Source organism: Vicia villosa, unplaced genomic scaffold, assembly GCF_029867415.1.
Source record: "Vicia villosa cultivar HV-30 ecotype Madison, WI unplaced genomic scaffold, Vvil1.0 ctg.002877F_1_1, whole genome shotgun sequence".
Lineage (NCBI taxonomy): Eukaryota > Viridiplantae > Streptophyta > Magnoliopsida > Fabales > Fabaceae > Vicia > Vicia villosa.
The window spans coordinates 241,623-269,296 of record NW_026706056.1 but is presented as its reverse complement, the minus strand read 5'-3'; the positions used below and the strand labels follow the sequence as shown (position 1 = coordinate 269,296).

General features: G+C 39.5%; 1 protein-coding gene across 1 annotated transcript; it reads right to left on the bottom strand.

The window, feature by feature from the left end:
• Window positions 1–374: 374 nt before the first annotated feature.
• Window positions 375–23,144, bottom strand: LOC131639986 (uncharacterized). Its single transcript, XM_058910410.1, has 4 exons — window positions 22,961–23,144; window positions 22,322–22,816; window positions 21,572–22,228; window positions 375–463 (listed from the first exon to the last, which is right to left on the bottom strand). Exons 1-4 carry the CDS (start codon window positions 23,142–23,144, stop codon window positions 375–377), a joined length of 1,425 nt encoding a protein of 474 aa, XP_058766393.1.
• Between the last annotated feature and the right edge of the window lie 4,530 nt (window positions 23,145–27,674).

Sequence of the window (27,674 nt, the reverse complement as noted above, 5' to 3'; positions counted from 1 at the left end):
CTAGCCTTACAACCAAACTCTTCAAATCTTCTACCTCCTTGAATCTTGCAAAGCCAAACCTCCTGCCCAGCTTGTTCCTTCTCGGGATATAACAACTTCAACAATCTTTCTGATACAACCAAAAAGATCGAAGATCTCCTTAGATTTGATCCTATCAGGAAATTCAGAAAAGTAAACAGACGAAAGAATGGAGTTTACTAATCCTTTCCCTCTTTTGAATTCCGGGTAAATATCCCATCTATCAACCAGATTTCGAAATGCCCTCTTGTTAACAGATCTCCACTCCATGGTCGAATAAGAAGAACAGATGCGAGAACACACAACCAAACGAACAACGAAACTCGCAACTTAACAGGAAACGCAAAGAGGAAAACCTAAAAGCACTTAACAGAAAACACAGAGAGAAAACCTAATAGCCCTAAATCGAAATCAAACTTCACCTTTTTGCCAAGGTCCTTGAGCCCTAAAGCCAAGAATTTAAACCGAAGACAAAATAATGAGTGATCCCTTTCTAGAAAACTATTAAGAAATCCAACAGAGAGAAGCTCTCCGATTTACTGGCACCGGTTACCGGAAATAGTCTCTACCGAAAATCGTCTTTGCATAGTTCGTGTCTTTGTTTCTTAGATGCTTACGTTCTCCAAAGATTAATTGAATGGATATAGGGAAGTAAGTAACATTTCAAATTTTGGAATATTAATACATAAAATTATAAGTGAAATGAATTCTTTCATTTCGACATAGTTATATTATAATAATTGTTTCATTATGCATTGTGTTTGAGGTTTAACAAAAACCTAAAGCATGTCAAAGTGATATAAAATGGTTTGGTTATCTATTATTAATATCTATTATTAATATATAAAAACAAAAGTACCTGAAAATTACACTATAAGCCTCTGATATAATTACTAAAACTTTTCTTATTCCATGGGTAGAAAAGACTTTTAGCAAAATAACTCAATATTATTGATTTGATATTTATCACGGGTGATGTGGCACAACCCTAATTTTTGTTGGTTTTTACATTATTTTAATTCTACAAATTTGTTTCAATAAACCCTGATTATATATTACACACTAAATAATGATACAAGAATTAATGCGCAGTAGAATATGAGCAGCCGACCAAATTTGAAGATTGCATGCATTCTCCAACGTTTCACGTTTGCCAAGCCAAAGCGTCCATTCCCAAGAACAAAATCATTGATTTTCTGTTGAGGATATTAAGATGGTTCCAAACATTTCAAAGCATAATTTGTTGTTCATCCAAAAACCCTAGCCGCATAACTAATTTCTCAGGTATTTTTCTTCCCTCAACCCTAAAACCTTGATTCGAACTTCATAACTCTGATTCGTTGTTTGATTTTGTAAAAGAATGAAGGAAAAAGACGAAGGAGAAGAAGAAGACGGAGGGGAAGGACTGAATATGAGGATTTTTGTTGTTCTATGTTGCAAAATTAATCTCTGTTATTTTAATGGAATTTCACAGATTTGCGTAAGAGAATTAGTATTGGAATCCTTAATGAAAACCCCAATTGTGGAGGTCCTTCGATCCGTGGTAACCATGTTCAAGGGATAGAGTATGAAAGACAACATACCAGGTTCTTAACTTTCCTTCTTCCTTTCATATAAACGTGCAGTTCTGTATTCTTCATCGTACAATAAAGATTTAAAACACATGTGAATCAATGTTATTATGACTTTTGATATCTGACAAAAATGCTTCGATTAACAAATATCTGGACAATGATTTCAGGTGCAATGTAGGTTTGAGGTTGATATAAAGGAGCTTCCTGGACAAATTGACACCTCCACATACATTAAGATGATTTTTTTCTCTGTTTAGTACTTAATGGCCTAAATTGTTCTACTGGAAGTATGATGTCGGGAGTTTTGCGATGTTAAGTTATTGTTCTCCTTATATTTTTAAAATTTGGATCTGAACTTGAGTTATCTAATGTGATTTATTTTGAATTTCGAATAGCTTTTTATTGTTAATAAAATTTAATTGTTGATTATGATAATTCAGTTTTTGATTCTCATTTATTTCATGAGAAGACTCCTTATTTTGCTATGGTAGAAAATATGGTAGAAAATAAGAAAACAGAGTACGAGAAGTGATGCTGGAACTAAGGAATAGAGAAAAGCCGCGAAGGATCCAAACAATAATTTTGAATTCAAAATTGAATTGTGATTTAGTATTAATTTTTCTTCGATGTTGTCTTTGAATTTTAATAAAATTAAATTATCATTGATGTCAATGTTCGCTTTATGAAAAACTGAGATTCATTTGAAGGATATTATAATTTGATCATATAAATATATTGGATGTACACTACATTATATACTTAATATTTGTACTGTTTTCAACCTATATTTGTACACAGGAATGGCTGCCAACTGCCAATAAAGGGCTGGATTTTGGGAATTGGTTAAAGATTTCATAGCCTATATTTGTACACAGGAATTACTGCCAATAAAGGGCTCTATTTTGAAAATTGATAGAAGATGGTGGTTTCAGAATCTTTTCTTGAATGGTGTTGATTGATATGAATTTTAGATTTTTTTTATATATTCTATAAAGAATGATAATAGTATTAATACATAAAAACATATTATTAAAATAGAAATAAAATAGTAAGAAAAAGAAGATAAAGATTTGAAATAAAATTAAGGGGTCCAAGGAGAAAATTTTGTAAATCAAATATACTATTACATTTTAGAATAATCCCTCATTTAGAATTTATTTCTCAATTTACCTTAATTTTTATTATTTATACAATAAATTTATTGAATTATTAGGTTAATTAATCACTATACTGGCATATGCATTCAAGATAGTTTATAGTTTTGTTGAAAATTATTATGGATTTCAAGTAGATGAATGAAAAAAGACACCAATATATTTAGACACCAATATATTTAAAATTTAAGAGGAATGAGAAAAAAAACATTGCTTTCTTAAGATAATGTGAAGTAATTAAATTAAATGTTATTAAAAGAATTAATGATATTAAAAATTAAGAAAATTAGTGAATGATACAATAGTGACAAGGTAAACAGAACTCTTAAAAAGGGAAATATATTGCATGTAAAAGTGAAAATATATACTATCACTAAAGTCTTATCACTAAAGTCTTGTGTTTTGGGTTTAGGCCCTCCCTGTAATAAAAAAAAAATATGGAAATTTAATGTAAATAAATTCAATGGCTTATATTAATTCAAAAATAACACTTATAATTAAACTTAGGCATATATGACATCAATTTAATTGTCTCGAATGCACTCCTATCTTTAGAAACCCTTTCATTAAACCAATTTATGAAACATTTGTTATGCTCTATCAACATTCATTTCTCACTCGTCTAAGAGAATATTTTCTTGAAAAGTATTTTGTGAGCAGATAAGTAAGGTTGAACTTCATCAACATTTTTTAATATATACAAATGTTCTCGAAGAACTATATCTCAGACCATTGTCTTAACATTTAAACCTTAAGTGTCTTTACCTTCATATCTTCCATCATGACGATGCTTGAGAATTCTTATAGATTCTTCTTTTGACAAATATTTTAAATAAAACTCAATATATTCTTTTGTGATGTACCTTTCAACGATCGAAGCTTCTGGATGATGATGATTCTTTATATACCCTTTAAAGATCTTTATGTATCGCTCTACCAGATACATCCACCTTAAATAAATCTTTCCACAAAATCTAATATCCATTACTAGATGAACAATTAAGTGAATCATAATGTCAAAAAATGATGGAGGGAAATAAATCTTCAATTACACAAGATAATTGCAGCCTCATGTTCCAACTCATCTAAATTTCCTGAATTAATGATTTTATTACAAATAGCATTATAGGATAAGCACAATCTAATTCTAGTTTCCCTTCCTTTTTTTTGGTAAAATACAACAAATAGACACTAGTAGAAGTTGTTGGATCAAGATATGGAAATCATGAGATTTTAAGCCAACTAATTTGAGACCTTTCATTGATACAAGTTTCTTGACATCATAGATAACATTGTATATTTGCGCTTCATGAACAACCATGAAGATGGGTTATAAATCCCGAGAAGAAGATGCTATGAAGTATGGTTAGTACTAATATTACCAAACACAATAACTTAATCGGTGGCAAGTCCAAGACTAAGGTTTTTTTGTCTCATGGCCAAAATACGAAAACAACGAATGAACTTTCTTCCATTGCAGAGAATGCGCTACATGATGAATTTTCTATCGCATTTTCTTTCACTTGCTTACCATCTAATATATTTTGCGTTATTTACATTAGACAAAAGTGTTTTGAACCTTGAAATTATTGGTAGTTACCATATCACCTTAACATGAGGAACCTTTTTTCTTACACCTTCATCATTATTAGCACCATTATTCTTTCCACTTTAATGAGTTGAGTATTTACTGGATTAGATAAAGCAAAGCATGATCAGAGATGTTACGATCTAAATTGCGTAGAGTGGCATCAAGGTTCAATTAGAACCATGGTTTTAAATTGCGGTCCGCAACCGCAATTGCGGCCGCAACATTGCTGATGCGGTAGCCTCCGCATCCGCATCGGGCCGCAATTGCGGTGTGATTTGTAATCACACGTCCAATAACACTAGAAATTCATTCAAACACCTTAAGCCTTGTTTCTTCACATATTTTCATCATATATCAACATTTGAGAACCCATAAACTCAATTTACATTGATTTGTAATGTAAATTATTAACATTAAGTGCTTTTCAATGGTGTATTTCATATATTTTCTTATTTAAATTCACGCCGCAACGGCCGCAATGCGCATCGCAGCAACCGCATTGGTCGCAATCGCAACACCCGCAACCGCAACCGCATCCGCGACCGCAACCGCAATTTAAAACCATGATTAGAACCATTCAACATTCCCAAGGACTCTAAATGTTCTAGAGTAGATAATCTCATCCACGTGTCTGTTAGACCAAGTGTAATAGTCTCCTAACTTGTCCATTTCAAACAGCCTGGTCTTCTTCATCATTGAGGCCATATAAATATATTCAGACTCATGCACCATTTTACCTCCTACTTTGTCTACAACTTTCAAGACATTGTTAAAGTCTCCTATCAAGCACCAAGGTCATTGTTGGTGTTGGTGTATATTTTCAAGATCTTTCCATAATCTCCTCCTTTGTTCAAGTTGATTCAAGGCATATGTGGCAGTGAACGAATTCAAGAATTTAATCATGGACTTGTGTCATGAATCACTAGTGGACCATTCAAAGTCCCTAGTAATTCAAAACCATTTCTATAAGTGATTTGTGTGGGGGAGCTGTCTCCTTGGATCCCTTTGCCCTTTCTGTTCACCTTTGTTTATTCATGTTCATCCCCTCCTTCCATTTTCCCTACTTCCACTGGTGTTATGGTTTGTATCACCTTTGGTTCAGGTTATGGTTTACGCTTCCATTGCTTGATGAATTTATTGGGTGTCTCTTTCACACAATGGTGTCCAAACTGTTGGCATCTATCATAAAAAAGTGGTTTTCACTTATACTCCACATTTGCTTCTTTTTGTTACCTTTACTGTCTTTTATCGTTATGTTCTTGGGCAGTTCTTGTGTAACATCCATCTCTACCAAGATCCTAGCATATGACACCCGAAATTTATTCGTAGTGCATTTTTCTGTGACAAGAGGATTACCAATAGCACTCCCTATCTTTCTCAAGCTCCTGGCCTCAGATATATTCAGCTATCATAGAAACTCATCGTGAACAATACTAATTTGGACAATATTTTGACTAAACCCCCTAATCAAGAGTCATGTATGACCATACCAACATATTGTCTCCAGTTATTTATAGGTATTGTACTGACGAAAAATGATTAGCTACCTGCACTTTTATTATTTAGATGATGACCATAGTTTCAACGTTCGAACATTTGAATCACAATTTCTTATAATAAAATTATACTATATTATATTCACTTATTCTAATTAATATTTCTTAAAAATATATTATTTTAATATTTATAAATAAAAAGCTTTACTTTTAAATAACAAATACATATTTTTTCGGAACTTTAAACAAATTTTATTTTAAGAATTTTTATAGACCAATAAATAACTAATCAAAATGAAGCAACATGGTTGAAAAGACATAAAAATGGAGAATGAATGAATATAAATCTTTTGTATTAATGTTATAAACCTTGGAGAACCGGTTATGTGAGATAGTAATGAGCAGACTACGATTTATAATGGCCATGGAGATTCACTTAAGAATGATGAGAGAAATTGGGAAAGACAAATATGTATTGGAACCACAAATGAGTTGAAAAAGTTTGTGTTACGTAAATCCATTCAGATTGGTTAATGGAAAGGTAAAAAATTAAATGTTGATTGGTTTAGGGTAAATAGATCCCATAAGAATTATGTTGATTGATTGAAGGCAAAGAAGAAGGCAAAGAGGATTGGAATTTTGATAACTTGGTTTGGAATATCAAAATTCTGGTGTGGAGGTGATCTTTTTATGGAGAGATTACTTATTACAATTATTTTTATTACGATTTCATCAAAGATCCTTTGCGGTTCTTGTCGTAATTATAATTGTATTGTAATTTTTTTTTGTTGGGCGTTCGCCTTCATTTTTGTAAACAGGTTAGAGAACCCTTAATTCTCGGGTTTATATAAAATCTTGTTTACTAAATGGAAAGTAATGTTTTACAAAGAGTATTATGATAAGCTAATGGTAGGTGATCATTAATAGGTCAAATATGAAAAGTGTATTATGATGAACTAATGGTAGGTGATCATTAATAGGTCAAATATGCAGTACCCTTGTTTAGGTATTATGTGTCAACAGCGGTGGCCCTGAGCACGGGCTCGTGGGGCGGGAGCCCAGGGCCCCATAATTTCAGGGGCACCAAAATTTTTTTCTTACCCCTATATATATTAAAAGAGAATTTTATATTATAAAAATATTTGCTAGAATTTTTTATAAAAAAAAAATAATGGTTAACAAATTATAGGGGCACTACAAAGTTAAAATTAATAAAAGAATATAATTTCGCATAAATAAAATATAAAGAAGAATAAAATCAATTAATTTCTCTAAAATAATAACAATTAATTTATCCATAATTTTAGCAACTACAAAGTTTAATTGAGGCACTAAACTTAAAATAATGATATAGAAAATATTTTATATTATTGATCCCAAAATTAAGAGTAAACTTCAACTAGCTGAACAAGATAATGATCTCAAAATTAAGAGTGAAGCCGAATCTATAGCAACTAATGGAATTAGAAACTTTGAATGTTTAGTAGCTATGATTATTTGGTAGCTGAATCTTGAGTCTGCTGAAGAGTCTTTTCGAAATCATGATTTCTTATATATATTGTAGATCAAACAATGTCGCACGCTCGCGAAAAATGAACAGAGTCGCCACCAATATATTTATCCCATAAGGGAAAGGAATATCAGAAAACCTAACAAAGGAAGGAACGGGGTCTTACGACCAGAGAATCAAGGTACGGGAGTCGGTTACGCGAGGGGAAGGTATTAGCACCCCTCGCGCCCATCGTACTCGATGGTATCCACCTATGTTTGTTTCTATCTAAAGGGTGTCTATCTATGTCTATGTCTAAATGCGAAATGAATGCAAAATGTAGGGAAAATAAAGAATTGTACTCGCACGGGCCCTACCCCGCTGCCTACGTATCCTTTTCAGGAATCAGAGTTACCGTAGCTCGGCTCACGATTTTCTGTTTGTTTTTGTGTTTTTTAGTTGGGCGGCGTTAACGCTCACGCTCTTGCACAAGGGGACAGCCTAGGATGCAATGGAGCGGAGATAACTTGCCCTTAGAAAGGAGAAAAAGAGATTGGTTTGTATCTTTTAAGGGTAATTCCATGATGACGAGAACCCACTACAAGGTCTCGCATCACTTCCTCACTTTTATTTTAAGTCTGAACATTTATTAGGTTTTTTGAAGTGTTTTTGGTTGGTGTTTTTTAAGGGGATTTAATTTGTGACTTAGATCATACCAAAAGGAGTTTTGTTTTGCACATTTAGAGAACGCACATCGAGGCCTACGCCACAATCGTTTCTCTAAATAGCGGCTAAGAAATACATCGAGGCTTCATACCTCAATCATTTCTTCTCCGCTAAGTAAAGGAAATACAAAAAGAAGTTCTTTTGTGAATATTTAGAGAATGCACATCGAGGCCTACACCACGATCGTTTCTCTAAATAACGGTTAAGAAATACGCCGAAGCTTCACACTTCAACCATTTCTTCTCCGCTAAGTAGGAAAGAACATACATCGAGGCCTACACCCCAATCATTTCTTTCCTACTATGAAATGTAGTAACGGTATGATCTTCATCGATATTTATTAAGTATCTTAAAAGTTGAAAGGGAAAAGAATGAAAGAAGGGAACTACTTCTAAATCTAGTCTAAGTTGTCTACACATTGGGATTAAAATGAAAAAACTATACAATTATACATGGAATAAGCAAAAGAAAATCAATATGCGACAAATGAAATTGAGAACTATAGCAAACAAACGATATTCACAAGCACACATACATCTATTAATTCTATACAAAAAAATCGAGACTAAAAATCAATTCCTAAGTCTATTAGAGAATTATTTACAAAGAAGCTCAAAAACAAAAGAGAATTCGAACATATCGTGAAAAAAGATTTATTAAAAGGATTAAAACAATTAAGGAAAATTAACAAAATCATGAAAATTATTTACACCCTCTAAAATATCTAAAACCATTTTTACGTATTTTTATTTGAGTTAAAAAAAATTAAGAAGCAAAAATAAAAGAAAACAAAAATTAAAATGAGAGCTAGAACTAAACTACCAGGGGGTGCACTAGCATTTTCAAATGGATTAAAATCAGTTAACTGCGTTCTGGGCCAAGACAGGGGGGTGGAGAAAGCATGGGCGTGAGGCCCAGTTTTATTGCAGGTGGTAAGTTAGTAGGCGAGGGGTGTAATTCCAGAAAACTTCTCAGGCCCAAGCTACTCGTGGCCCAACGCTTATACTTCTCACTATCTTTCATTTTTATTATTACTCAGCATGTAACATTTCATGGTAACGTGATGAGGACTTTGTATCAATTGGTCACATGGCATTTTAAGTTGCTAAATGACAAAAGCTTGGCTAAACCAATCAGGCTCACACACGTCACACAGCAAATGATATGAATAAGACAAACATGAGAAGAGTATAATGCATGGGCTAATAGAGTGTTGCCACGTCAGCTAAACGGAGAACAACATAACAGAAACCAGACGCCGGAGATGCTAACTCCGGTGGTCTTCTCCGTTCACACCACCGCCGACGATACGCCTACACGCCCAGAAATGCATGAACTCATATCACTCTACTCGGATTTTCACGCAGATTATGGATCTCGCATTAGCTTTTTCATTATCTACCTCTATCATCCAAACCGAGATCCAACATAAAGCCCTAACATGTCAAGTTTCCATTGAAACGCACACAAGCAACAACACAGTCACACGCATACAGTAATATCAAGAACGACACCGTTATCCACGGAGATCCGAGCTGATAACACGCCATTACAAATCCATATGCGGCGTACATTTCAAACGTGGATAGGACTATTCGGATGCAAAGAGAGGATTGATGCGTTTACCTGAAAAGATTCTTGATCCAAGATCCGGCAAAGACTCTACAAGCTGCACTTCAATCCCTTGAGTTCAGCTAGCGATAGGCAATGATGATAGGAGAGAGTTTGCGAAACAATGCGAGCTTCGGTCAAGTCCGTTGCGTATGATGAAGGGATGAGATAGGCTGCTCAGCTTTGAAGATCAATGGAGGTGACACCAAGATTGTTGTGTTGTTATAGTGCTGCTCGTGAGGAAGAAGATGAGATGAGAAGGTTGGTCATGGCAGTTACGGTGGAGATTGAAGCATGACGGAGGGGAAGTGGTGGTGGTTATGAGAGACGGTTAGAGCTTGTTATGGTAGTTGCTGGCGGTTCAGAGAGAATGAGAGTGATGAAGAGGAGTGAAAGTGGTGGTTGAAGGTGGTGGTCATGGTGCGGATCGGAGTTTGTTAGAGGTGGTTACAAAATCAGTTACGGTTGTTGCGGGTGGAGAGAAAGCAGAGAGAGTGTTAGAAATGAGAAGAGAGAAAGTGGAGGAATTTGAAAACTGAAAAATGAAAATGAGTGCCTGATTTCGTGAAGGAAATAGGTTCATATAGGATGGTGTGAGGTGCACAGTTCTTATGGTGTGTTGCTGTAGGTTAGCATTTTCTCTTCAAATTAGTAAGCAAGTGTACATGTTTGTGGTAGATTCCCACGTGCCTTTTTCAACATATGTGCATGGTTGTGATGTGTAGGTGTGATGTTGTAGTGGATGCTTTCGTGTGTGTAGCATTTTTGAGTAATGGTTGGTGTCATATATGTATGCTGCAGTAGAAAACCATACTGATGCCTTGCACCCGCGTCCATCCAATGAGGCCATTTCCCGCGCTTATATCTCTTGCTAGGCTTCACCATATAACTTACTTTTTGGCTCAACGTGAAGAGGGTGTGGAATAGAAGAGGTTTGATGTTTGGAATTTCTTGGGATAAGGTTTGGAGGTAGGATGAAAATGGCTTGCAACATAGTAGAGTATTGCTGCATGAGTCTGCACGCGTGTGATTAATCCCTGGCCTAACGAGATGCCCAAAATTTGATCACATGAGTGCCCGACTTTGAGACCTTCTATCTTGGTCCACACATTCTCAATGGTCATCATCCACGGCTCATTAGAAAGAAGACGTGGCAAGGAACGCATACGTACCACATTTAACTCAATTAGATGCTTCTACTTTTTTAAAACTGGACGCATATATAGCCCACCACGTGTTTGATCAATTGCATGCGTTATGCCCAGGAATCTGCCAGGCAACATGACTCGGACAATTGTGATTCTTCAAACTTGTCTCATCCGTAACTCTTAATCCATGCCTTATTTGACAAAATACCCAACTACAATGTTGTAGAGGGCCATGAAATGTGCAAGTTTGTAGTTGAACTTGTTTTGAGATCGTGCCTCTATCCACGTGTGAATCCACCATGAAGTCAGCTGATCCACTCTTTGAAAATCCTCAAAATATTTCTAAGTATCAAACTTTCCTCTTTTGGAAATTTCATTTTTCAACTAATTTCCAAAAATGGCAAATCTAACTACTTCTTGATTTTATTTTGTTTTGTTGACTTCCTTTGACCGATTTTCCACCAAAAGTCAATATTTGACAGTTGACCTTGTCTTTGACCAAAAAGTCGACTATTCTAATTTTCTCTGATTCTCGATGAAATTCCTGATTAAATCTCTTCCAATCAATTCCGGTCACGCAAACACCTCCACAAGGTCGGCATGAGAAGTTTTCCACACATAGAAGCCATCCCTGATTAAATGTTGACCAGAAAGTCAACTGGTTGACTTTGGTCAAAGAAACCTTGATTTAAAGAACCAGACGGTTTGCAAGCTTGCACTCTTCAATCAATGCCCTGATTTGAAGCAGAGAGACACCTCAATCCAGGAGGACTTTAATGAACATAGAGCCACATGATTACACCTCAGATCCACACATTTGGTAGGAAATCCTCTGCCATAAAAGATATCCCTTGCTAGTCTCTGATTAATACCAATGGTATGAATGCATGAGTTGTATTATGACCTAAACGGTGTATGCATGTGAATTATAAGCCAGATGAATAAGGGTAGGACAAATTTGGGGTATGACAGCTGCCCCTATTTAATCGTCTTACACCTGAAGGTGAGATTGGCGTTAGCCTTTCGAACATTCGAGGTAGAAGAAGATTAAATACCAAGACCTGAAATTTGTCCTGAAGAAAAGATGGTGTCAGTGTTATCTTTATTATATTTTTTGTTTGATATCTGCTGGGGAAAGAGGAATGTTTTTCTTTTTTCTGGTGGAAAAGTTTACGGTGAGTAATGGTTGAATGGTGATAGCTTGTAACGTGGTAACGGTGCCAACACAGGGTTCTCAAAGGGATTGATATTTACATGGAAATGATTGGGAGAGGAGTAGGTTTGACAGAAAGATAAAGTGACATAGACAATTGTTTTGAGGGAGATACATACGAGCATCAAAAGAAGGTACCGACGAGTACAAAAGAATGACACATACGAGCATCAAAAGAGATACAAACGAGCATCAACAGAGATACAGACGAGCATCGAAGGAGATACAGACGAGCATCAAAAAGAGATACAGACGAGCATCAAAGGAGGTACAGACGAGCATCAAAGGAGATACAGACGAGCATCGAAAGAATGACACATACGAGCATCAAAAGGGATACAGACGAGTACAAAGAGAGATACAGACGAGCATCGAAAGAATGACACATACGAGCGTCAAAAGGGATACAGACGAGTACAAAGAGAGATACAGACGAGCATCAAAGGAGATACAGACGAGTACAAAGAGAGATACAGACGAGCATCAAAGGAGATACAGACGAGTACAAAGAGAGATACAGACGAGCATCAGAAAGAGATACAGACGAGCATCGGAGGGATGACACAGACGAGCGTTTGAGAAACTTGGTAGATGGGCTTACTGGGGATTGGGGATTGGTGAAAACCAAGTATCGGCACTGTGGGTGGAGGAGGTTTGCGACGTAGTAGCAGATATCAATTGGAATTTGTGAGGGCGTTTTATGGAAGGATGTATCATTGTCCTGATAGAGGGGTGATTTGTATGATCTGGCTTATGCTTTGTATGCATGTTTGACTTTCTCTATGGCGTAATGTTCCATTTTGATGGATATGCTACGCTTCTGAGGATGCAAATGCTATATGCAATGGATTCTATATGCAAAGAGTGCCAAATAAAGGCATTAGTGAGGGAACCGGAGAGTAGGATCATTGGGGTCCGTTGCCCTGTGATCTTGAACCATCATCGTGAATTGATATTGGAACCCTACAGTACCAAAGATTATTGGTAACAGCGTTGAGGGTTGGAACATAGCCCTGCTGGGGGTGAAGTGATTTTGCTCGACTTTCCTTACATCCTAAGCTGCTTGGGGAATCACGAGTTTTGAGAGACCATTCCTCGTCTGCCATGTGAAATAGGGATATGGACCCTTTCGTGTGCTTCGTGCTTGCCAGTACTGATGAATTATACTTTCGAACTTTCATGCGGGATGATGATGACCTTTGTGACATACTATGAGCCAAGATGACGGCTAGAACCTGCAACCTGCACAGAAGACAACGTTTGGACGCAAATGTTGCCCCTCGGAGCACTTTCATGTTTATGTAACATCATGTTTCGTCTGATTTTGTGATCATTATTCCCCATGCTTTCAATGCAATGTTTAATAACGAATTAAATCACACCCCGCATGCGCAAAAAAAATGAAAAGAAAGAAATAAAGCTTTTGCATCGAAAGATCATTTTATTGATGGGATGCCTGTGAATAGGCTTCTGTACAAGGAAGCAACTCCTAAATGAGGTAGTTGCGAAAAGGAAAATACAACATGTAAAGAGCAAAATGGCAAAGAGAAATGCTCGGATTTCCATTAAAACTGATATTGCTACAGTTCCCATATCCTTGATCCTCTCAATGCTTTGCTTCAGAAGGGTAGCGGTTGGATTGATCTGTCCGTTTTGCCAAAGGCGTATAATGGTCTTTGTGAAGGATATTCAGACTGCAGCCTCTCGCTTTTGATCCCTAACTTTTGCCTGGATCGCCCTTTCGGGTTTTCAATCCAGCGGGATACCCCTTTTTTGCCTAAGTCGCCCTTTCGGGTTTTCAACTTAGCGGGTTATTCTCTTTTTTGTTTTATCCCTAATTTTTGCCCAAACCCTTTTGGTTTGCCGGGATGCCCTTATTTTTGCCTAGGTACGTCGACCTAGCGGGTCTTTTATGCGTAGTATTTTTTGACTGAGTCTGAATTGACTGGAAGCGGAACGTCTTCCCCATCCATCTTCGTCAGGATTAAAGCACCACCTGAAAATGATTTCTTCACAATGTATGGTCCCTCATAGTTGGGAGTCCATTTGCCCCTTGGATCGGTGTGAATTGGCAAGATCTTCCTTACAACTAGGTCACCTGTGTGGAATTCTCGAGGCCGGATCTTCTTGTCATACGCTTTCTTGATCCTCTTTTGGTACAACTGGCCATGGCAGATAGCAGATAGGCGTTTTTCCTCAATTAGATTGAGATGATCAAGCCTCGTTTGAACCCATTCTGTTTCATCGAGTTTGGCGTCCATCAAGACTCTCAACGAAGGAATTTCCACTTCGACAGGTAGCACGGCCTCCATGCCGTAGACAAGAGAGAAGGGAGTTGCCCCAGTTGAAGTACGAACAGAAGTTCTATAGCCATGCAAAGCAAATGGCAACATCTCATGCCAATCTTTATACGTTCTAACCATCTTCTGGACAATCTTCTTTATATTCTTGTTAGCAGCTTCGACCGCGCCATTCATCTTTGGCCGATAGGGTGATGAATTGTGATGTTCAATCTTGAACTCTTCACACAACTCTGCCATCATTTTGTTATTAAGATTGGACCCATTATCAGTGATGATCTTGTTTGGAACCCCATATCGGCATATGATCTCTTTCTTGATGAAGCGAGTAACGACTTGCTTGGTCACATTCTTGTAAGAAGCAGCTTCAACCCATTTGGTGAAGTAGTCGATAGCAACAAGAATAAATCTGTGTCCATTTGAAGCTTGTGGCTCTATCCGTCCAATCATGTCTATGCCCCACATAGCAAAGGGCCAAGGTGATGTCAGGACATTCAGAGGAGTCGGGGGAACATGAATTCTGTCAGCATACACTTGACATTTGTGACATTTCTTTACGTACACATAACAATCACTTTCAATCGTCATCCAGTAATATCCTGCTCGCAAGATCTTTTTGGCCATAGAATGTCCACTGGAATGAGTTCCGAAAGATCCTTCATGAATTTCCCGCATGATCAGTTCTGCTTCGTGTCTATCCACGCATCTGAGCAAAACTGAATCATAGTTTCTTTTGTACAGGACGTCTCCTGACAAGAAGAACTTGGATGCTAACCTTCGAAGCGTTCGCTTATCACCAATCGTAGCATCTTCGGGATACTCTTGCTTCTCAACATACCTCTTGATGTCGTAATACCATGGCTTTTCATCATACACATCTTCAGTAGTGAGACAATGAGCAGGGAATACATGGGCAGGTTCCTTGTAACGGAGGATTGTTATGTCTGGTACTTCTTTAGGGGAGCTAACTCTGAACATAGCCGCCAAAGTAGCCAAAGCATCTGCCAATTGATTTTCCTCTCGGGGGATGTGATTGAAAGTGATTTCCTCGAAAGCGGGCAACAACTCCAAGATATAGTCCCTATAAGGAACTAAATTGGGGTGTCGTGTTTCCCAATCACCTCTTACTTGATGTATAACCAGGGCAGAATCCCCATAAACCTCAAGGATCTTGATCCTCATATCAATGGCCGCTTCGAGACCCATTATGCAAGCTTCGTATTCTGCGACATTGTTTGTGCAATCAAAGCATATTCTAGCTGTGAAAGGGATGTGGGTTTGACGGGGAGAAGTCAAAACTGCCCCAATACCATGGCCCATAGCATTTGATGCACCATCGAACGTGAGAGTCCATCGCTCTCCTGGTTCGGGTCCTTCATTATCATCTAGTTTCATGATATCTTCATCAGGAAAGTCAAACTTCATTGACTGATACTCTTCTAATGGCTGATGAGCAAGATGATCTGCAAGGACACTTCCTTTGATGGCCTTCTGTGTGACATACTGGATGTCGTATTCTGATAAAAGCATTTGCCATCGGGCTAGTCTTCCTGTAAGAGCTGGTTTTTCAAAGATGTACTTTATCGGGTCCATTTTGGAGATCAATAGAGTGGTATGAGTCAACATATACTGCCTCAGTCGGCGAGCAGCCCATACCAAAGCACAGCAAGTTTTCTCGAGTAGTGAGTAGCGGGATTCACAATCGGTAAACTTTTTGCTCAGGTAATAAATGGCGCACTCTTTTCGACCAGACTCGTCATGTTGGCCCAGCACACACCCCATAGATCCTTCAAGCACAGTTAAGTACATAAGAAGCGGTCTTCCAGGAACCGGAGGCATGAGAATTGGTGGTTCTTGGAGATACTGTTTAATTTTCTCAAAAGCTTCTTGACAATGATCATCCCAACGGATATCTTGATTCTTGCGCAGCAGTTTGAAGATGGGTTCACAGGTGTCAGTGAGATGAGAAATGAACCTGGCTATGTAATTCAATCTCCCAAGGAACCCTCGGACCTCTTTTTCATTCTTTGGTGCTGGCATATTCTGTATTGCTCTTACTTTGTCAGGGTCGACCTCAATCCCTCGTTGGCTCACAATGAATCCAAGTAATTTTCCAGATCGCACTCCGAAAGTGCACTTGTTTGGATTAAGCCTCAACTTGAATTTACGCAAACGAGCAAACAGTTTCTCAAGATATACCAAGTGTTCCTCCTCAGTTTGGGATTTTGCAATCATATCATCGACGTACACCTCAATCTCTTTATGGATCATATCATGGAAAAGGGTCACCATAGCTCGCTGATATGTTGCACCAGCATTCTTAAGACCAAAAGGCATCACCTTATAACAATACGTACCCCACGGAGTGGTAAAAGTAGTCTTGGTCATATCTTCAGGAGCCATTTTTATTTGATTATAGCCAGAAAAACCATCCATGAAGGAGAATACCGAATACTGAGCAGTGTTGTCGACTAGCACATCAATATGAGGCAGAGGGAAATCATCCTTCGGACTTGCCCTATTCAAATCTCGGTAGTCGACACACATGCGTACCTTTCCGTCCTTCTTAGGAACGGGTACTATGTTTGCAATCCAAGGAGGATACTCACACACAGATAAGAAACCAGCCTTCAACTGTTTTTCAACTTCTTCCTTGATTTTCAAGGCCATATCAGGTCGAGTTCTCCGTGGTTTTTGTTTTACCGGCGGACATTCTGGTTTGAGAGGTAGCCTGTGCATAACTATATCCGTGTCTAAACCAGGCATGTCTTCATACGACCAGGCGAAGATATCAACATACTCTCGAAGCAACTCAATCAACCTTCTTTTTACATCACTTTCCAAAGCGGCGCCTATCTTGACTTCTCTCTTTGCTTCTTCTGTACCGAGGTTGATGATTTCTATGGCTTCCTGATGTGGCTGAATAGATTTCTCTTCTTGTCTCAAAAGTCTTGCCAATTCCCCGGGGACTTCACAATCTTCCCCACTATCCTCATCAGCTTGGTCAATTGGATTCTCAAGGATATTAAGACGTGGAACTGTAACATTATCATTTTTGATGGAATTCGAGCCAGATCTGCACGATGGATGATTTATGCCTTAGAATGCAACACATAAAAGAGAAAGAAAAAGCTTTGCCATTTTTTGAAAAAGTTTTTCAAAGTAAAAACAAAAATGAAAGAAATGGAACAGTAATTGCATGCGAAGATATGATTTCCATTCAATATTAAACAAATTGAAACAACATGGGGGCCCTTCTTTATACAAGCGGTCAAAATGCTTAGGGCGAAGCATATGACTTATCGAAACAAGAAAATTACATCTCCATAAAAGCGACTCTGGGGACGTCCAAGATAGTCCAATTGTTGAGCTCCTGTCCAGGCGCAGCATGGCAAATGAATCTGGAGAGATCTTCTTCATCATCATCATCCACGGCGAGAACCTGACTTCCAGAACTGGTGCTTGCACTGACGAACACTTGAGAAATGGGGGGAATCACCTTCTTTCCAGGAATTATGCTGAGCTGAGTAGAGGAAGATGGTTGATACCCAAGGCCATACTTGTCTCGTTTCTCATAAACATCAATCAGCTTGCCCCAGGCACTATGGGGAGTACCAGCTTCTAAGAAGGCCTTAGCATCATTCAGAGACGAGAGGGGTGCTCCGAGTTCCTTCTTATTTTCAACCACGGGGAGTTTATCAACCGACACAATCTCTAAGGCCTGAAAAGGTGTCTCTTGTATCTCTCCCTCCACTTCAACATAACGGTATGACGCCAGATTATTGACAATCAAATCCTCTTCACCAGTGATCACAACAATCTTGTCATTCACAACAAATTTCAAACACTGATGGAGGGTAGATGTCACAGCCCCAGCAGCATGGATCCAGGGACGACCCAAGAGGCAAGTGTATGAAGGACTTATATCCATGACATAGAAAGCAATATAGAACATGTGAGGGCCAATCAAAACAGGTAGATCAATTTCCCCTTCTACGGACCTTCTGGAGCCATCAAACGCTCTGACACTCATAGTGCATGGTCTCATCATAATCCCATCCATACTCAGCTTAAACAAAGTAGTCTTGGGCATCACATTAAGAGAAGAACCGGTATCAATCAGAACTCGAGACAACACAGCATCCAGACACTTGACGGAGATATGCAACGCTTTGTTGTGTGCTCTACCCTCAGGTGGAAGCTCATCATCAGAAAAACCCAGACAATTGCCAGCAGCAATGTTGGTCACAACCCCTTCAAACTGAGGCACGGTAATGTCTTGAGTTACGTGAGCGGAAGCCAGAACTTTCATCAGAGCATCACGATGAGCTTCGGAATGCACCAAGAGAGACAAGATGGAGATCTTGGCTTGTGTCTGATCAAGTTGGTCAATCACTTTGTAATCACTTTTCTTAATGATCTTCAAGAGTTGCTCGGCATCTTGTGCATTACGTGTTACAGGAGGATCAACAGCAACTTGCTTTCCTTTTGCTTGTGTACTAGCCTCTTTATTGGTCTCTTTAGGAAGTGGAGGAGGGGCAGCAAAGATCCGACCACTACGGGTAATGCCACTAGTGCCAGTAATATTAGTGATGCTCGAATTACCCACTGGAGGGCAATCATATTTCTTCCCTCGAATATACACGGCATTATAGCTCCAAGGGACAGCCTTAGAATCATTCACAGGAGGAGGAACAAGAGACGAGGATGGAGGGGTCGAAGGAGCATTTGGAACCTGAATAACCAAAGGAGTCTTCGGAGCCTGAATGACCAAGGGATTACTCGGAGCACGAATGACCAAAGGAGTACTCTGATTCTTTGACACCTCGGCAGGATGGTAAGGTATCTCTAGAGTAGCCACATCTTCGACAGGAAAGACCCTTTCCACTCTAAGAACACCTTCATCCATTAGTTTCTGAATTTCTTCTTTCAACCTAGTGCATTCCTCGGGGTTAGAAGAACATTGCAAACAATAATCATGTAGTTCACACAAAACCTTTTGTTGCTCAAGATACTCTCTGACAACTGCTAGCGGCATCCTTACCTCATTAACATCACTTACTAAGATCTGATCATCACATAACTCAATAGCATTGGTCGCACCGGCATGGGGAGGCATAGGATTATTCTGCACATTAGGACCAGTAGGAGTGAACGAGATGAGCTTGCCATCGAGAAGATCCTGGACTTTCCACTTGAATGCCCTGCATTTCTCAATTGTGTGGCCGGGAGCCCCAGAATGAAATTCACAATGAGCATTCGCATCATACCCAGGAGGAAGAGGGTCAGGTGGAGGACCCATTTCGCGGAGTTGCACTAATTGACCAGCAAGTAATTGGGGAAGAAGCTGAGCATACGACATTGGAACCGGATCTATACGCCTGTCAGGGTATCTTTGCCTCTGTGGACCTCTTTGACCTTGAGGCCTAGGATTCTGTTGGCGATTCTGAGAAACAGCAGCTTGTTGTTGTGGCACGAAAGGCTGATGGGATGCCATCCATGGTTGTGGAAGAGCAGCAGCATATGCTTGAGGGACATACGGACCTGGAACAGCATAAGGCATCGGATAATAAGGAGGTGGAACAGCAGAATATGCAGGAGCTCGACCTTGGTCAACAGAGGCAGTGCTAGTCTCACCTTCCTTCTTCTTCACAAACCCAGAATACGGCTTCTTACCATTACCACTTGAGTTGCTAGGATTAGTAACACCTTGAATGGTACCAGCTTTGACACAGTTCTCAACCCTCTCACCAATGATGACCACATCCGAAAAGGAAGGAGAAGTATTACTAACCATGTGCTGAAGATACGGCCCTTTCAGAGTCCCTATAAACAGATCAATCAATTCGCGGTCCAAAAGGGGAGGTTGGACACGGGACGCAAGTTCACGCCACCTCTGGGCGTATTCTTTAAAAGACTCCTCAGATTTCTGTGACATATTTTGTAGCTGGGCACGGCTGGGAGCCATAGCAGTATTGTAGTGGTATTGTTTCAAGAAGGCGTCGACAAGTTGTCCCCAAGTACCGACATTAGACCTCTCAAGTTTCATGTACCATTCCAACGGGGCTCCAGTAAGACTATCCTGAAAGAAATGCATTAGTAGAGGCTCGTTCTCAGCATGAGCAGCCATCTTACGGCAGTAGGAACGAATGTGAGTCTCTGGGCAGGTGACTCCCTTGTATTTATCAAAATCTGGCACTTTGAACTTCGGGGGAATAACAATCCCAGGTACCAAGCACATAGCAGCAGTGTCGAAACTCGAAGTTTTAGCAACCTCAACAGCCTTAAGGCGTTCTTCGAGAGCTTGGTACATCTTAGCAGTCTCAGTCAACTCGGCAGTGAGATCATGTTCAAGATCAATAACCTCATGGTGGTCGTCCACTACTTTCAGTGTCTCATTAATAGGAGTCTCTTTAGTTTTCACCCCTCCGTCAGCAGAATTGGTAGGAGTATCTTTGACCAAACTAGCGACACTTTTTCTGAGTTCATCCTGTCCTTGAACAACGGCATGAAGAGTCTCCATAAGTTGGGCCATTCTTTCCCCCATAACATCCATATCCCTACGGAGGGCAGCTTGATTCTGTTCAAATTGTTCCATGATTCTCTCGTTGCTCCGGGTACGGTAAGGATGTAAGAAAGTCAGCTTCGTCGTCGGAAAAGAAATCTGTTGCTGAAAGGGACCCCAATTAGTTTCTTGTACAATAACCTGAAAAATGTAATGTGATAATGTGAATGTATGAGTGCATGTGTGCGTATGACGTGATGTGCCATTTTCAGAGTATCCAAGGTTTAATATTGATCCAGAATAGCTAACAATGCGACAAAAGATAAGTATCAAGAGAAACTAGTTCTTTTTATTCATAACAGAAATTTAAACTTGGGCAAGCCATACATCAACAAGATAGTTCAACAATGGAAATAAAAGACCCCATCCAACAAGTCTGGTGGTGGTCGAAACATACAGACTCAAACATCAATCCATCTGAATATAAAACAGAGGTCCTCCTTGTCTGAAGTGCTCATCGCTCCACTTCTTAGTTTCATCAAACAGCTTCTTGGTTGCTTCTCGATCTCTTCCTTTAAGAAGGCTTTGGATCACCTCATCTTTGCGAAACAAATGCCCATCCAGCTTCTTGCAGCACTCCCTGAGTTCGTCACATCCTTTGCATTCTGGGAGATAATCTTTCTCAGATACGTCCTCCATCATTCGATCTCTGAGCTTGGCATTTTCTTCTGTTAGTCGAGTATTACGAAGGTGACTTCCTTTCAGTTGAGTCTCAATTGCCATTCTTTTAGTGGTCTCTTCTTCCAGTTTCTTTTTCAGATTCTTCACTTCAACTCTAGCATCCCTTTCTATCTTGAGCTTATAAGCTTTCAAGTCTTCTCGGTACTCTTGCTTGAGTTTCTCTTCTGCTTCTTTCATGGCCCTTTTTAGGATCTTCTGGTGTTCCTCGACAATAACAGTAGTATCTCTTTCACCTTTTTCCGTTCTAGCCCTCTTTTGAACTCTGGAAGATCCTCCCTTCAGCATTTTGGCTTCGTGTGTCAACTCAACTCTTTTCTGGTCCACAAGACAATGTTTCGGTTGCACATCCGACTTCTTTTCGTGCAATTGGGTGCTTTCCATATTTACTGGGATGCAATTCTCAGCAGGCATAGTGGCGATTGGAACCTTAGGTGGTTGCTTGTACAATGGGTTAACCTTCGGGAAAGGCAACAGGCGATCTTTAACTCTATTTTCAACCCAATCTGTGTAGGCTTGTTTGGCAACGGCATTCTTTTCACCAAGAGAAATCTGATCATTTGTATGGATGCTATTCCAGGAACTCCTCACTTTTTCTAGACCCTTTGGATCGGTTCCCTTCTCAAAGCAAACGGACTCGAATATCTCTTTGTCCAAAGGCTTGTCTTCAAGTGCAAAACCCAACTGACGCAGCGCTAGCTTAGGATTATAATTGATAACACCTTTTGTTCCTATGAGAGGAACGTTGTCAAAAGTACCACAGCTAGTTATAACTTTCTCTACGTCCATCCCAGTAGGACACCAGACAATGTCATTTCCGGTAAGCCCCATGATCCTTTGAGGCCATTTCTGAGTAGAAGTAATGAAAGGACCACTTGTAGGAAGGTGGGACTTAAACCAGGTGTATAACAACGGCAAACAATTTCTTATGGCTCCTCCTTTCCCATATCGAGAGTGAACAGAATAGTACGTATCGGCTAGCAAAGTAGGGACCGGATTCTTCTCCACAAAAAGACATATAGCAGCCAGATCAACGAACTTGTGAATGTTAGGGAACATCACGATCCCATAAATCAAAACGGCCAGAAGGGCGTTGAAGGCCTCCCACATCTTTTTGCTAGCCAACTCTTGGGCCTTCTCAACCAAGAAACTCATATAGAAACCCTGAGTGCTACCATTCTTCTTCCAATTCCCAAGAATGTCTTCTATGCTCAAATAAAGAGCGTTGGCAATGTTGTTCAGATCAGGTTTCTCTGGGACACACACGAAAGGAACCTTGTGTTGAATCTTGATATTGAGAAAGTGAGAGTACTCCTCGAGAGTGGGAGCCAACTGATAGCCTGAGAAGGTGAAACAACGCAAGTCAGGATCATAGAACTGGAGAAGAGTAGATAAACCCCATTCGTCGACGTGTGAGTCCAAAAGAGTCAAGATGTTTCCATAATTCTCAGTGAACACAGTTTTATTATGACCAGTGATCAATCCACCCAATTGCCCCAACTGAATCAAGCCTTCGCGATGGAAACTGTAAGTGTGAGTACGCCTTGTAGCTTCTCTGGTAGCGGTCACGTTGTTAGCCATCCTGGGTGAAAAGTAATAACCTCGGATACCCTGAAAAATGGCATGCATATGAGAAATAATACTATTTTCTTTTTTCTTTTTTTCTTTTTCTTCTTTTTTTTATTACATCTTTTCTTCTTTTTTCTTTGGAAAATAAATATGCCATGATGAAAATGATGCAATGGAGATTCTCCCAATATGAGAGAGTTGTTGTGTCGTCTCTGAGCAGAATCACAAGTCATAAGGTCAAAGGTTCGGCATAGGTGCCACACAATCATAAGAACAATAGTCACCAACAGAACAGAATAGTCACCAACGGTACCTGTCATGTATATCCTTCCCCACTCACAGGTGAATCTAGGTCAGGGTAAGGTCATGAAACGCAGTATACGGTCCGCCCGAAGGTAAGCATCATCACAGCGCGGATGCGGGTGACGATAATACCTCCGTTTGAAACCACTACTCTGCTCGTAGTCACATGATCCATCCCGAGACGTACACCTCGAGACAAACCATGCTCCCACTCTATCCTAGGGTACCTAAAGTGCACTCATAGCCTGTGTATTGGGCCTTTTACCTCATAGAACATCCCACCCAACCTGCAAAACAGAACAGAAGACCCCAAGGAACACAGAATATAATCCATATGCATGATGTGCAAACAGAAATAAACATGATATGCAAGCAGAAAAATAAGCATGCAAGCATATATACAAGGTATAGACATAAAAGCAAATAAACACCCAGTAAATAAACAAACAAACGCAGGCTAGGATCGACTCACTAAGGATGGACCAGCAACAGGTCTAGCAACATCCCCAGCAGAGTCGCCAGCTGTCGCACGCTCGCGAAAAATGAACAGAGTCGCCACCAATATATTTATCCCATAAGGGAAAGGAATATCAGAAAACCTAACAAAGGAAGGAACGGGGTCTTACGACCAGAGAATCAAGGTACGGGAGTCGGTTACGCGAGGGGAAGGTATTAGCACCCCTCGCGCCCATCGTACTCGATGGTATCCACCTATGTTTGTTTCTATCTAAAGGGTGTCTATCTATGTCTATGTCTAAATGCGAAATGAATGCAAAATGTAGGGAAAATAAAGAATTGTACTCGCACGGGCCCTACCCCGCTGCCTACGTATCCTTTTCAGGAATCAGAGTTACCGTAGCTCGGCTCACGATTTTCTGTTTGTTTTTGTGTTTTTTAGTTGGGCGGCGTTAACGCTCACGCTCTTGCACAAGGGGACAGCCTAGGATGCAATGGAGCGGAGATAACTTGCCCTTAGAAAGGAGAAAAAGAGATTGGTTTGTATCTTTTAAGGGTAATTCCATGATGACGAGAACCCACTACAAGGTCTCGCATCACTTCCTCACTTTTATTTTAAGTCTGAACATTTATTAGGTTTTTTGAAGTGTTTTTGGTTGGTGTTTTTTAAGGGGATTTAATTTGTGACTTAGATCATACCAAAAGGAGTTTTGTTTTGCACATTTAGAGAACGCACATCGAGGCCTACGCCACAATCGTTTCTCTAAATAGCGGCTAAGAAATACATCGAGGCTTCATACCTCAATCATTTCTTCTCCGCTAAGTAAAGGAAATACAAAAAGAAGTTCTTTTGTGAATATTTAGAGAATGCACATCGAGGCCTACACCACGATCGTTTCTCTAAATAACGGTTAAGAAATACGCCGAAGCTTCACACTTCAACCATTTCTTCTCCGCTAAGTAGGAAAGAACATACATCGAGGCCTACACCCCAATCATTTCTTTCCTACTATGAAATGTAGTAACGGTATGATCTTCATCGATATTTATTAAGTATCTTAAAAGTTGAAAGGGAAAAGAATGAAAGAAGGGAACTACTTCTAAATCTAGTCTAAGTTGTCTACACATTGGGATTAAAATGAAAAAACTATACAATTATACATGGAATAAGCAAAAGAAAATCAATATGCGACAAATGAAATTGAGAACTATAGCAAACAAACGATATTCACAAGCACACATACATCTATTAATTCTATACAAAAAAATCGAGACTAAAAATCAATTCCTAAGTCTATTAGAGAATTATTTACAAAGAAGCTCAAAAACAAAAGAGAATTCGAACATATCGTGAAAAAAGATTTATTAAAAGGATTAAAACAATTAAGGAAAATTAACAAAATCATGAAAATTATTTACACCCTCTAAAATATCTAAAACCATTTTTACGTATTTTTATTTGAGTTAAAAAGAATTAAGAAGCAAAAATAAAAGAAAACAAAAATTAAAATGAGAGCTAGAACTAAACTACCAGGGGGTGCACTAGCATTTTCAAATGGATTAAAATCAGTTAACTGCGTTCTGGGCCAAGACAGGGGGGTGGAGAAAGCATGGGCGTGAGGCCCAGTTTTATTGCAGGTGGTAAGTTAGTAGGCGAGGGGTGTAATTCCAGAAAACTTCTCAGGCCCAAGCTACTCGTGGCCCAACGCTTATACTTCTCACTATCTTTCATTTTTATTATTACTCAGCATGTAACATTTCATGGTAACGTGATGAGGACTTTGTATCAATTGGTCACATGGCATTTTAAGTTGCTAAATGACAAAAGCTTGGCTAAACCAATCAGGCTCACACACGTCACACAGCAAATGATATGAATAAGACAAACATGAGAAGAGTATAATGCATGGGCTAATAGAGTGTTGCCACGTCAGCTAAACGGAGAACAACATAACAGAAACCAGACGCCGGAGATGCTAACTCCGGTGGTCTTCTCCGTTCACACCACCGCCGACGATACGCCTACACGCCCAGAAATGCATGAACTCATATCACTCTACTCGGATTTTCACGCAGATTATGGATCTCGCATTAGCTTTTTCATTATCTACCTCTATCATCCAAACCGAGATCCAACATAAAGCCCTAACATGTCAAGTTTCCATTGAAACGCACACAAGCAACAACACAGTCACACGCATACAGTAATATCAAGAACGACACCGTTATCCACGGAGATCCGAGCTGATAACACGCCATTACAAATCCATATGCGGCGTACATTTCAAACGTGGATAGGACTATTCAGATGCAAAGAGAGGATTGATGCGTTTACCTGAAAAGATTCTTGATCCAAGATCCGGCAAAGACTCTACAAGCTGCACTTTAATCCCTTGAGTTCAGCTAGCGATAGGCAATGATGATAGGAGAGAGTTTGCGAAACAATGCGAGCTTCGGTCAAGTCCGTTGCGTATGATGAAGGGATGAGATAGGCTGCTCAGCTTTGAAGATCAATGGAGGTGACACCAAGATTGTTGTGTTGTTATAGTGCTGCTCGTGAGGAAGAAGATGAGATGAGAAGGTTGGTCATGGCAGTTACGGTGGAGATTGAAGCATGACGGAGGGGAAGTGGTGGTGGTTATGAGAGACGGTTAGAGCTTGTTATGGTAGTTGCTGGCGGTTCAGAGAGAATGAGAGTGATGAAGAGGAGTGAAAGTGGTGGTTGAAGGTGGTGGTCATGGTGCGGATCGGAGTTTGTTAGAGGTGGTTACAAAATCAGTTACGGTTGTTGCGGGTGGAGAGAAAGCAGAGAGAGTGTTAGAAATGAGAAGAGAGAAAGTGGAGGAATTTGAAAACTGAAAAATGAAAATGAGTGCCTGATTTCGTGAAGGAAATAGGTTCATATAGGATGGTGTGAGGTGCACAGTTCTTATGGTGTGTTGCTGTAGGTTAGCATTTTCTCTTCAAATTAGTAAGCAAGTGTACATGTTTGTGGTAGATTCCCACGTGCCTTTTTCAACATATGTGCATGGTTGTGATGTGTAGGTGTGATGTTGTAGTGGATGCTTTCGTGTGTGTAGCATTTTTGAGTAATGGTTGGTGTCATATATGTATGCTGCAGTAGAAAACCATACTGATGCCTTGCACCCGCGTCCATCCAATGAGGCCATTTCCCGCGCTTATATCTCTTGCTAGGCTTCACCATATAACTTACTTTTTGGCTCAACGTGAAGAGGGTGTGGAATAGAAGAGGTTTGATGTTTGGAATTTCTTGGGATAAGGTTTGGAGGTAGGATGAAAATGGCTTGCAACATAGTAGAGTATTGCTGCATGAGTCTGCACGCGTGTGATTAATCCCTGGCCTAACGAGATGCCCAAAATTTGATCACATGAGTGCCCGACTTTGAGACCTTCTATCTTGGTCCACACATTCTCAATGGTCATCATCCACGGCTCATTAGAAAGAAGACGTGGCAAGGAACGCATACGTACCACATTTAACTCAATTAGATGCTTCTACTTTTTTAAAACTGGACGCATATATAGCCCACCACGTGTTTGATCAATTGCATGCGTTATGCCCAGGAATCTGCCAGGCAACATGACTCGGACAATTGTGATTCTTCAAACTTGTCTCATCCGTAACTCTTAATCCATGCCTTATTTGACAAAATACCCAACTACAATGTTGTAGAGGGCCATGAAATGTGCAAGTTTGTAGTTGAACTTGTTTTGAGATCGTGCCTCTATCCACGTGTGAATCCACCATGAAGTCAGCTGATC

What these genes read in the sequence shown, in the direction of transcription:
- LOC131639986 (XM_058910410.1), bottom strand. Translation starts at nt 23,144, where the DNA reads ATGGCTAACAACGTGACCGCTACCAGAGAAGCTACAAGGCGTACTCAC. An exon ending in CTCACACGTCGACGAATGGG is followed by an intron (nt 22,817 to 22,960) that starts GTTTATCTACTC and finishes TGTGTGTCCCAG; the next exon opens with AGAAACCTGATCTGAACAAC. An exon ending in GAAAGTTATAACTAGCTGTG is followed by an intron (nt 22,229 to 22,321) that starts GTACTTTTGACA and finishes TTGCACTTGAAG; the next exon opens with ACAAGCCTTTGGACAAAGAG.